General features: G+C 39.9%; 1 protein-coding gene and 1 pseudogene across 1 annotated transcript; both read left to right on the forward strand.

Moving 5' to 3' along the window:
* The first annotated feature begins 287 nt into the window (after nucleotides 1–287).
* LOC120043691 lies at nucleotides 288–1,459 on the forward strand (annotated as a pseudogene).
* A 2,288-nt stretch (nucleotides 1,460–3,747) lies between these two features.
* LOC120045093 (APC membrane recruitment protein 1-like) lies at nucleotides 3,748–8,912 on the forward strand. Its single transcript, XM_038989964.1, has 2 exons — nucleotides 3,748–3,810; nucleotides 4,736–8,912. Exon 2 carries the CDS (start codon nucleotides 4,747–4,749, stop codon nucleotides 7,927–7,929), a length of 3,183 nt encoding a protein of 1,060 aa, XP_038845892.1. The 5' UTR covers nucleotides 3,748–3,810; nucleotides 4,736–4,746; the 3' UTR covers nucleotides 7,930–8,912.
* The last annotated feature ends 4,368 nt before the right edge of the window (nucleotides 8,913–13,280 follow it).

Raw genomic sequence — 13,280 nt, forward strand, 5'->3', positions numbered from 1 at the left:
ATTGTCATTCAGAAGTCAACTACTAGCTAGCTATAAACAACTAAAATTGCTAAAGAAGCTATTTGCGAGCAAACAGACTAATATTAAGTGATTATTAAAGATTATTCCATTTATTGTTGTGTGCATAGCATAACTAGCTTTCAATTGGTGAAAATGTCCACCTCGTCCTCCCTCGTAAAAAAATAGCTAGCTAACGTTAACTAGATAGACATGAACAGCCTTTTAAAAAAGGCCTTTAAATGCACATAATTTGACGAGCCTTATTTATTATGTTTTTCTTTCTTGCTTTGAACCAGATTTATATGATCCAGTTAAAAATTGTTGAAGAAGAAGAAGAGGACTACAGGGGTGAAAGTCAACTGCTCCATCATGTAGTGTCCAACAATGATGAATGACTCCTTGATGAGCTGGTCTCTCAAGAAAAGTACAAGAAGTTTCTCAACTGTAGGAGTGGCTGGGGTATCCCAGGAACACCTTTACGAATGGCAGCATCTAAAGGTCATCTCAGGTTCTACTGCCCCACGGAGTGGAGGTGGACTTTCTAGACGTGAAGGCTCAGACCCCAATCTTCACAGCTGTCTGTGGGAAATACTTGAACTGTGTTTTAGCCCTCCTTAGGGCAGGTGTTAACCCCAGTGGCAGCTTGTAAAACAACTGCTCCCCTGTCTTGACTGCAGCTAGAGAAGGGGATGTTGAGATTCTGAAGCAACTACTTAAACATGGTGCTGAGGTCAACTCCAGGTCCAAAGTCTTGCTGTTTACTTCAAGTGCCAGTGTTTCTAGTGGCCTCCTCTATCTGTCTGCTGTGTATGGACACTTAGACTGCTTTAAAGTATTGCTTCTCTTACGGGGCTGATCCAAATTACAACTGCACAGATGCACAGATTCTTAGAAAAATCAAGCAGCCCAAGACTGTCCTTGAAATGTGCCGCAGACAGGGCTGTGGGGTGGAGTACATCCAACTATTGATTGACTTTGGTGCAAATGTCTACTTCCCAACTCTCATCATAGAGAAATCCACAAAGCAGAATGAGGCTGTGGAGCTGCTGCTGCAAGAAAGAGGTGATGAAGGAGTTATGCTGTTGATAAACCTTAGTATTCTCCAATTGATTCCTGTTAATGTTTTTATTGACATCTAGGGTTATTGTTTTGTTTTTTAATTGCTACTTGACAATACACTACTGTACTGCTTTACCAACAGAGCAGCATTTGGCTATTTGAATAAACTCTTGAATCTGTGAATTAAAAATACCTGATTATTACACATTAACTAACTCAAATTCAATTCTCTTTGCTAGGTTGTCCCAAGTCCCTCGTATCACAGTGCCAACTTGCCATCCGAGGATACCTCAGGAAGATCAACAAAATCCAGTCCATTGACCATTTGGAAATGCCATCAAGCATGATAAACTTCTTGCATTACAAATCAGTCCCCAAAACTGCTATATATCTCTGTTGAAAGCATATACTGTCACTATACTTTTGCTACATGAAATATAATGCTTACTTTTTGCAAAACATTTCATAGTGATGTTACACATTTTTGTCCTTTGTTTTAGAGAATATTTGTGTAATATACATCTGTTTGAATTTATGTGCATTTTGAAAGACTGCAATGTAAGTATAAAATATAATGTGCTGTAAAAAGTACAGCCAGTAAAATGGCTTGAACAAATTTTGCAACAGAACATTTATTTTTATTTTTACACTTTATGTGCATACACCCCTTGCATTTTTTTCACATTTTGTTGTGTAGCAGCCTGAATTTAAAATGAATTTTAGATTTTTGGGGGGGTCACTGGTCTACACACAAAAAATACCCCATAATGTCAAAGTGGAATTCTGTTTTTGAAATGTTTAAAATTAATAAAAAATGAAAGCTGAAATGTCTTGAGTCAAGTATTCAACCCTTTGTTATGGCAAGCATAAATACGTTCAGTAGTAGAAATGTGCTTAACAAGTCACATAATAAGTTGCATAGACTTACTCTGTGTGCAATAATAGTGTTTAACATGATTTTTGAATGACTCCCTCATCTCCGTAGCCCTCACACAATTATCTGTAAAATCCCTCAGTCGAGCATTGAATTTCAAACACAGATTCAACCACAAAGACCAGGGAGATTTACCACTGCCTTGCAAAGAAGGGCACCTATTGGTAGATCAGTAAAAAACATAAAACGGTCATTGAATATCCCTTTGAGCATGGTGAAGTTATTAATTACACTTTGGATGGTGTATCAATACACCCAGTCACTACAAAGATACAGGTGGTCCTTCCTAACTCAGTTGCCGGAGAGGAAGGAAACCTCTCTGGGATTTCACTAGGAGGCCATTCACTATGAGAATGGATCAAAAACATTGTAGTTACTCCACAATACTAACCTAACTGACTGAATGTTCTGAATACAAAGTGTTATGTTCGGGCAAATCCAAAACAACACATTACCGAGTACCAGTCTCCATACTTTCAAGCATAGTGATGGCTGCATCATGTTATAGGTATCTTTGTTATTGTTAAGGACTGGGGAGTTTTTCTGGATAAAAAAAGAAATGGAATGGAACTATGCACAGGAAAAATCCTGGAGGAAAACCTGGTTCAGTCTGCTTTCCACCAGACACTGGGAGATTAATTCACCTTTCAGCAGGACAATAACCTAAAACACAAGGCCAAATATACACCGGAGTTGCTTACTAAGAAGACAGTGAATGTTACTGAGTGGCCAAGCAACAGTTTTGACTTAAATCTACTTGAAAATCTATGGCAAGACCTTAAAATGGTTGTCTAGCAATGATCAACAACCCATTTGACAGAGCTTGAATAATTCTGAAAAGAATAATGGGCAAATGTTGCACAATCCAGGTGTGGAAAGCTCTTAGAGACACCCAGAAAGACTCACAGCTGTAATCGCTGCCAAAGATGCTTCTACAAAGTATTGACTCAGGGGAGTGAATACTTATGTCAATTATTTCATTTTCAATACATTTGCAAACATTTCTAAAAACATGTTTTTAGTTTGTCATTATGGGGTATTGTGTGTAGATGGGTGAGAAACAAATCTATTTGATTCATTTTTAATTCAGGCTGAATAAGTCAAGGTCATCTCATTGGTGGAGTGCACCATGCAAGTAATAATATACATAATTGACATTACATTGATGGTGTAGCTGACGTTCCAGTAGTCTACTAACAATACAATTTCAACTGAGCTATGATAATAGCCATGCAGACCTAACAACGTTTCAAGTGTGTACAGTGAAACGCTTAACTTGCAAACTCTACTCAACAGTGCACTATTCAATGTATATAAAAACACGAGAAATAGGAAATAAGAGAGGAAGCTATATGCAGGGTCTGCCAGTAACAAATGTACAATGTGCAGGCATACTGGAATATTTGAAGTAGGTACTACTTAACTAGAAAATGAAAGATAAATTGACCATCAAATTATTTAATGAATGTCTTGTTGGCGAAATTATCCTAGTTTGAGCATCCGGAGGCCAAGAAGAGTGCAAGCTCCGACTCAACTTTTCTGTTTCGTGATTATTTAGTCGTTTATTTTTTACTTTATTTTAACAAAATGTATCAGATATTATTTCTTACAACTGACCCGTTTCTAATTTCTCGTGTTTTTTCTTCTAGTATTTACAATAGACGATAACTAAAAAGAAAGACATACCCCGTCCGCACTACGACTACCAGAATTCAATGCGCATATGAACAAGAGGCTCCAGACTGTTAACGCGACTGAACAAAGTGAATCGGATTTATTGTGTATATTATCCTGGGGTGTAGCAGCCAAACAACAAGGTTGGTTAATTTATATATCTCCCCATCGCCTAAACACGACTTTTATTGGGAAGATGTTTTGAACATTTGGCGAACGTTTCCCTCGTTGTAATGCTAGCCACCGTTTGACGCTTGCAGGGAATTATTGTATTCTAGACTAGCTAACTAGTTAGCTAACGTAGCTTATCACCTCTACTGCCAGTGTGTAACAGTTATATTTCCCAACAATGGTAGTTACTGTAGCAAGAAAGTAAAATGTTATTTATTGGAAGTAGCTAGCTAGATTGCTAGCAAGCTAGATTAATACAATCACCTCAATTTCGGAATATTAGCTAGGTAGATGATAATATGCTGGTAGTTTACGTCCTTCAGATTTAGAGGCCACACACAAGCTAACGTTAGGCATTAACTTAGCTACACATAGCTAAGCGTTGTTGTTTTCTTAACCCGACGACTGCTTGGGTAACAAACGTCATGCTTCTGTTTTCTCGCGTAGTGTGTAGCATAGCATAATAAACAATTAGGCCTACATAGCTAATGGTTTTGTTTCCAAAACAGGTGGTGACTTGATGGCTATGCCAAGTTAAAACAGTTTTGGCACGTCCTATTGTTTATTTATCTGCGCATAATGTTGCACCTAGATAATGGACAACTTGCTTTACACTTTTTATGCAGATAGCATGACACTTCTGTTGTGAAAGGTTTGTCAGATCATTAACTATAAACGTGTTATTTCCTCTAATGCGAAGAAAAACATTCCAACATGCTTGATGTAGGCCCACCAGTGTATAAAACAGAATCGAATCATTCTATGCCTAATTCTTCATTTGTCCTACATTTCAGAAAACATGGAAGCAAATGGTTTTGTAGGATGGCTTGGCAGCAGTCTTCTTTGCACCTGATGGTGATGACTGTCATGCTCTCTGTTCATTTCATCTTCCTGTAGATTGTGTTGCCATGGAGCCCTGCGGAGGAATTGAGCCAGCAAGTTATACAAAGCATTTGTCTGCTGGCTGTGAGCAGACAGCCATGGGTGGCCAGGATTCACAGACTGAGGTAAAGCCTCCATCTGACACATTTGATGCTGTGCCCCCAGAGCCTCAGCCATCAGGGAAACTGAAGAGGACTGCCTTAAGATTCTTTGGAGGACGTAAAAGCATTTGTGTTTTGCCCAACTTCTTTGGAGGGAGGAACAAAAATCAGAACAAGTGTGCCTCTAAAAAGGTAGTAAGCAAGAGTAAAACGCATGATGGACTTAGCAAGGCAGGTTGGGAGGACAGTCTGCGAAGTGGATATGTTCCAGCAGGAGATTTTGAGTACCACAGCCAGACTCCTAGCACTTGTTGTAGTGAATTTGGTCACTCTACTGGTGATCAGAAGTCCTTCTCCCTCCCCCGGCAGAAAAAGGGTTTGAGGGGACTTTTTAACAGCATCAGGCGTCATAGAAAGAATAGAAATTGTGATTTAGAAAAAAATGAAATGGTTGCAATGTCTCATGTCTGCAACAAAGAGGTGCCAATTGCCCAGACTAAGATTGACCAAAATGACACTGAGTGCCTGAACAGTTTGTCTGAATCCAATGTGCCTGTTTCGGCAAATGTCGAAGATTGTTTGACTATTGCGCCTGAATGTATTAATGCTGATGTCATAGTGTCTGAGAACAACATGGTGAAACAAAGAAGTGTGGATTCTCTTGTAGGGGAACTGATGAAAGGCAAGGACATTGTAGCAAAGAATGATAACCCCAAAAAACATGAAGAGACACTCCATGAAACCACCGAACCTGGTTCTCTCCCGAACACCAGCCTAGAGTCTACAGTGAATGTCCAGCTGCCTACTGGCTCATCTCAAATAAGCTTGCTTTATGGTGATGTGGCGTCTCTGAAGAGTTTTGACTCACTCACTGGCTGTGGTGACATAATAGCTGATCAAGATGACGACAGTATTGCAGAGAGCACAGTCTCGGGGGAAAGGAGTCGAAATGCAGGCAAAAGAAGTTCCTGTTATGTTACCTACCAGGGTGGAGGAGAAGAAATGGCCACCCCTGATGAGGTGGCTGGAGACTATCTCCATGACCTCTGGGAAAATGACGCTGCAGAGAACATTTGTTATACAGACAGCCAGGAACCAGACTTTCTAGAACACAGTGAAAGTCCTAGGATGACACCTGAAGAGCCATCTAGCTCCTATAACATGGACATCAGCAACAACAGCAATGGTGATCTTGAAGTTACAGAGACCACCCTTACATCTGCGGATGTCATGACCCCTCAGAGTGACCATCAAGAGTCAGTTCCTAACAGCGATGAGGGTTACTATGACTCTACCACCCCAGGACAAGATGAAGACGGACGTGACAAAGTTGACAAGATCAGGACGGATAGACTACCAAGGGACAGTTACAGTGGCGACGCTCTGTATGAGCTTTTTGAGCCTGATGATAGTCTTATCAGTCCACCTCTTGAAAAATCTAAGCTGCCTGATCCACTTGAGTTTTTAGAAATGCCAGCTCAGTGTAGTGATGTACATGCTATGTTCACTCCTGAAACTGATCTAATGGAAGAGGACAGGCTGACTTTGATCCAGCAGGACCTTCTCTGTGCGGAGTTGAAAAGCATGTGTAAACTTTCCAAAGAGCAGGCTCTGTTCACCAAAGGGAGGATCCACCAAGATAATAGCTTCCAGGAAAGCATTTCTAAGGTCAACACAAAAACTCAAGCCTCTATGAAAGAGGATCAGGTCAACCCAGAGGCTTTGAATAAAAAGGAAAACCGATCGCATGCCATAGAGCAGAGATATTTCAAAGCCTGTAATGGTGGGAATAGTGAGAGAATGTCAGATGCAGCTTTAAGCTCCCTGGCCTCAAAAACATGTCAATCACAAGGAATGTGCCCTGAGCAAAACAAGCCACAATCCCCCCACTTAAGAGGAAATCATGATATTTCTAAAGAAACAAATAATGACTTGAAGGATGACCAGGCAATTTGCTTCTCCCAAGCCCTAGTGGACTTTACAAAACAGTCACAGTTTTATAGTAATTCAACTGAAAGCATGGGAGGCTCTGAGTCAGGCTCTCCCTTTTCCCAAAACATGCAATCCCTCCCTGCCATTGTCACATTTGATGTCGTGGACATGGATAATGAGGGGGAATATGATCAGCAGATGGATATGGTAATAGGGGAGGAAGACATCACGTCGCCTTACGAAGTGTTTGAAGAAAGCTACCTGCAAAAGGATGCGTTTGCTGAATGTGACTTACAAATGTTTGACCTCTATGAACGGAGTCTCCTCAGTAATACTTGGGGAATTGCCAGCCTGCCACGTCACCTTAGCCTTACACGAGTCCATCAGTCGAGTCCACTGGCTCCTCTGCCGAGTCCTCTGGCCTTAAATAGGAGGAGTAGATCCCTGGACACAAAGAGCTTGGAGTTAGAGATGACTGACATGTATTTAGGGAGTGGGGCAGCGCTAGCATCATGCCCTAGAACTGAAAGAGTCTCAAAGATGGCGTCCTCACTTCACAGCAAAAATAATGGTCACATTTCCACTTCAGAAAATGGGGACAATAGAAACATGTTGCAGTCATGGCAACCAGATACTGAGGGGACTGTAACCCACCCAGGAGCAGATGGGAAAAGAAAAGAGCAGACGCACAGTCTCTATCAAACCCAAGACGGACGCGTGGTATCATTCAGTCAGCCAGTCAGTCGAGTCCCAAACTGTAAACCTCAACCGATCTCAGCTAGCAAACTGACTGACAGAGTATCCTGTATTTCTATCCCTCAGAATACAGGACCGTTGCATAGGCCATCTCATCTTCCTTTGCAATCAGAATCCTGTCGGCCACAGGCCCCTGGTCGACCTCATGCCCACTATGGGAGATCAGATAAGGCATCAGGTGGTGGGGGTGAGGCCCTTTTTTACACATCGACTGTTGACTCTCATCCTTACAATCAACACAGTAAGATTAGGCCAGTGGGGATCACCCATGGAATGCCTCATCTTTGCTCTGAGTCTGGGAGTCCTGTAAGCCCAGTGGACTATGAGCAGCTGCCAGACTTCACCAGTAAAGGAAGAAAAGCAGTGGAAATGGTGCGCCCTGTTGAATGTAGCAAACACATGTCTGGGGCAAATCCCTAAAAATGGGCTGAAACCTCTACAGTTAGCATATAGGCCTGTATCCCACGTTTTCATACTATGTGCCAGCAAAAAGACACCATCTAGTACGTTTACATCACCGAAAATAGAATGATTGTCTGTTACCGTTATCACACATTGCAAATGTGCTGTTTTGATTAATAAGCTATTGTATTTCAATGTGATGTACAAGCCTTAGAATTTGTGTTGCAATGGATAAGGAAGCCTGTGCTGTTCTATCATACTGCGTTATCTTGTGAACAGTCATCAAAATACAGACTCTCCCATGCAATCTTTCATTAAAATGTTCAGGCCTGAGTATACCTTGCATTTGCTCAGCCCAGCGTTAGGCTACACATCACATATTGGTAGCTAAACTACATGGTATTTTCACTCTGTCAAGTTGTAGGTGGCCTTTTAGTCTTTTTTTTTATGACTTTCTTTACAGAAAGCTGTTTACTGCAGTCTGTGCTAGTACACTATTATGATGGTATTAGATTGTGATGCATTTATAAGATTCAGCTTCAACGTGCAGATTTGGATAGCAGGTCAGTTAACCTTTTTTAGATATCAAATGTAGGGGGAACCGCATCGTTAATGTCTTACATTTTCGTGAAACTGATTTTGTAGGATTGTTTTAATTTTTTTTTTTTAAATAATGGTTTGTTTTATTTTTGGTTGACAGAATCTGATATCTGAAAATAATGCTTTGTTCTTTAGATTTGTATTCTGTAGTACCTCTGCAAGAATTCTAAAAAGTTATGTTACATTTGTATTCACAACCAATCCATCTGCTGAAAACTGATATAGATTGATTTTTACCCAGGTAATCGTAACTCAACTGTCTGCTGGCAAAGTCTGTGAAATTGTATCATGCTGGTTGGCATTTTGGGATATTGCCCCAGTTACCATTTTTTTTGTCTAGCACTATGAAGAATATAATGCTGCCTTGCACTTAAATCCTTGATACATTTGTTTTGTTTGTAGATAAAAAGACAAAAAACAAGGGGTTGGTTGGGATACTTTTTTATTGCCGATTTTAGTAGATTCATCATAAATGTTCCTTTATTTCTGTGATTATCATACTATTGTAAGACCTTTTCCATATATTATACTCATTGACCAACTCTGCATTTGTTTCTACATCTCAGCACTTTCTTTTCTACACTACATTGTCTATTTCATCTGTAAGACCTGTCCTAACTACAGTTAGTTTTATGTATTTACTGAGCACATGGCTACATGTTTAACCGTTTGTATTTTGAGCATTAATACATCTTGTCATGATTCTTGTCTTTAAAGTGGCAATCTGTAGTTCCAACAATAACGAAGCGGTCAACCCCCACTGATCTGGTAAACAGCTGAGGGATAGGGCAGAAGAAATGTATCCACTTTCAAACTCATGAACAGACCTAATATGTATCAATGATGATATCAAAATTATAGTTTTAATCATGTTTTTAGGCTGTACAGTGTTAGTTGACTTTTTGCAACTTTAATTACAAACAAAGGAGTAAGACATTTTGTGTTCTGATTTGGGTATGGCAGTTACAGTAATCTCATGAGGCATCTTGACGTTTTATTCTTCAAGAACATTAATTAAAGTCTACAAATGTATGTAACTGCTGCAGATTGCCCCTTTTTAAGTTAGATTTTTCCTATGTTATTGTTTTCTGTCAGCTGTTACAACTGAATTTGTTGTGGTAAGCTATCTGTGACAATTTCATGCCCAAAGATGTGTTTTCCCATGTTGACACAACCAATTATGGGAGTTTTAGTATGTGTTTTTGCTCTCACTGGCATTGACAAAGGGCACATCTGTAATTGTATCAATTCACTTTTTCAACAATAAGGAATAGGCTGTATATGTATATCAATTTCTTGATTTGTCACGTACACGCCGAAGCAGCTGGTATGAATGAAAGCAAATGTTCACATTTCTATGCCTACATGTAGCATATACAGTGGGGGCTGAAATTATTGACACCCTTGATAAAGTTGAGCAAAAATTACTATAAAATAATTAAAATACAATGTTAAAAATTGGGAATTGGGAAGTAATACAATCGCTCAGAGAAAGAGATTTTGTTTAACAAGATGGGTCAAATTTTTGATACCCCTGTTTTCAATACCTCACCTTGTGAGGTTAACGGCACTGAGCGTTTTTTGTCAAATGTTTTGAGTTAGAGAACACATTGGGAGGTATCTTAGACCATTCCACCATACACAATAGTTCCAAATCCTTGATATACATTGCTCTTATGGATTGCCCTTTTCAAACCACAGGTTTTCAATCGCTTTCAAGTCCGGAGACTGAAATGGCCATTGCAAAATGTTGATTTTGTGGCCAATGAACAATTTCTTTGTGATAAAAAAAAAAACATGATTGGGGTTATTGTCTTGCTGGAGAATCCACGTGTTGCCAAGTTTTAGCCTCTTGGCAGAAGAAACCAGGTTTTTGGCTAGAATATCCAGGTATTGGGTAAAGTTATTGATGCTGTTGACCTTAACAAGTGCCCCAGGACCAGTGGAGGAAAAATAGCCCCATAACATCAAAGATCCACCACCATATTTTACAGTGGGCATGTTTTTTTTTTTCTGCTCATGCATTCTCATTTCGATGCCAAACCCACCACTTGTGTGCATGGCCAAGGAGCTCTATTTTCATATCATCCAACAAATGTAAGCGCCTGGAGTTTGCTAAACGGCTTTGGCACTTGGATTGGAACTGACGCTTTCGTCACATGATAATAGAGCTCTTTGGCCACACACACACCAGTGATGGGTTTGGCGTCAATGAGAAGTAAGGCCTATATCTGTACATCTAGAGACACTACCCTCTGCTGGACAAATAACTTTACAACAGCAAATGAGACCTCAACAATCCAGGAGCATACAATCCTGGACCTTTTGATGGCGCTAGCAGCCAATAATGGTTGATGTTTCGGTTGGAGCTTGCTAATGCTGAAATAGAAGAACATCAATGTCAGTTTGCAGTCATCTGTTGTGAGCAAGCCTCCAAATTCCTCCCCATTTGCTGTACAACCATTGACTCTCGGCTACCCACTGGGCACACCATGTCATTTCAACATGGACATTCTTTTAATTGGTTGAGATGTTGATCAGTGAGATTTCAACCTTTATTCACCCACTCAAGACAGCCAGAAGTTTTTTGAATTCCCAATGTTATCACTATGCTTTCAACCAGATTTTTGGTTTTTATCTAAATGTGTTATCACTGCACTTTCAACCGTTTTAAAAGCACAACAAAGTTCAAATGGGAATTCAATGTCAGATATTTTGTATTTATTATACAACTTAATGTGTTATCACTGTGCTTTATCTAATAGCACAACCCAATGAGCTGGATTGCAGTTGAGATTACATTAAAGTACATAGTGCAAGTGATCAATGCTGTTTGAGATTCTGTGCAGATTATTATAGCAATTGATCTGTGGTTTAGATGGAGACGTGAATCCAACATATTAATTATTATATTGAAGATGAAATGTGAAATCAACTGAAACCCTAGGCCAATATGTATTGTCTATTTTTAGATGAACCCTAGGTTGAATTGAAACAATACAATAGCTGTGGATGACTTTGCAAATGCTATATATGGGCCTAATAGTATCATTGATGATATGACATAAGGTATGGTTACATTTTATTTTTACTCTTAAACCTAGTTAACCTACCCTTTGGAATTACTTCAATAGCAACAGTGAATCTATTTAGTTATTAGATCTCTCAATGATCATTCTGAAGATAGCCCAGTGGTAGTAGTCAGTGATAAATACCTAAGTTAAGCAGCGTTGGGCATGTTTAAAACCCTGGATGGGAGGCTGAATGGATAGCTGTAGATGGAAATACTCTCCAGTAGGTGGTGCTGCACAGATTTTTTTCTTTCTGATGGTGGCTATACCGTTGAAGATCTGACATTGTCTTGAAGGTACAAATTCAACAAGGTTTGTCTGTTGAAAATTGATTACCATGATGAGATAATCCTGTGGTTGAAGTTTCACCCTCAAAACAAAAGTTGACGTTAATGAATTTTTCAAATCCAATGTATTTTCCACTTAGATTGCACATCGCCATACTTTGTCAAATTACGTTGAAACAGCGTTGATTCAACCAGTCTGTGCCCAGTAGGTATTGTGTTATCTGGATTTGCAGTGAGAGGGAACAGACTGAGTACCATGGCATAATAGTTTGAAGCCTACTTCACAAATAGTATATTAGAGTCAGTGTGGTAGTGTTGACAAAACACCTGGAACTACAAGATAAGTCGGTGTGTTGCCACTGGGAAAATACTTAGAAATGCATCAAATTAAATCTCACACCCTGACCACAATTCAGTAGGCTACACCATAAAGCTTGTGTATGATTACCTTACAGTTATTCATCTTTGTGTATTTATGTGTGACTGTCTTTTGTGTCCAAACCATGAGAAGAGCTATTTTCCTGAGTTATGTAATTCCTTGTGCTCCCTGAACTGTAAACACATTGAGATGATGGGAAATGCTACTCTTGAGGTTGCCTGGCCGTCATCCAAGACCTTTTGCGGCCAACTACTGTGCTCAACCACGCAGTCTCCAGAGGAGTTGCGACACAGGAAACTGGAACTATTCTTGTTTTTGCTCCTGATTTAGATGTGTGTATAGGCCTATGTGGATATATAGAGAGAGACTGAAAGCTCTATGTGATGTTAATTTAATAGAACACATTTGAACATTAACAAGTGAACGAAATACAAATGTGAACTGGACTGTGAGACTATTTGAGGTGTACGTGGGCCAAGGCTGGGTCACTGCAGCGCAGTGCATCCACTACAAAAGCTGTAGTAGAAGTATGTAGATTTCCCACTGCAGTGGTTTAGCCCCACTCTAATGCTGCAGTCTCCCTGGTTTTAGATTTCACTGGATTTCTACAGTACCCCTCCACCCCACCCCCCTACCCCACCTCCTTTTTCCGTTGCACAGTATCATGTGAAAGCTTATTCTAACAGAATATTCTATCATCATGGGAGAGTAAAAATAGCAAGTTCTTCTCACTAATGATTTTTGTTTCCTTTTTAAACAGTGACACATTTTTTTACTTCTGAGTTGTCGTTGTCACTGAGCCTCAGTGAAGTGAATGTATCAGGTTCCAGATAATGAGATTCTCTCGTTTGAAAGGTACAGGCACATTGTCATCTGAGGGCAGCGGAGACTCCTCTGATTCTAATATGAAACGTTTTCTATCCTCAGATGAGCCGCAAAGACAGACAGCAGCCTAGCATTGAGGTCAAAACAACATGATGCTTTTCCCCTTGCTTTCAAGTAGCTGCCAACAAAGAGCTGTTGACTGCCAGT

The sequence above is a fragment of the Salvelinus namaycush genome, chromosome 3 (assembly GCF_016432855.1).
Source record: "Salvelinus namaycush isolate Seneca chromosome 3, SaNama_1.0, whole genome shotgun sequence".
Lineage (NCBI taxonomy): Eukaryota > Metazoa > Chordata > Actinopteri > Salmoniformes > Salmonidae > Salvelinus > Salvelinus namaycush.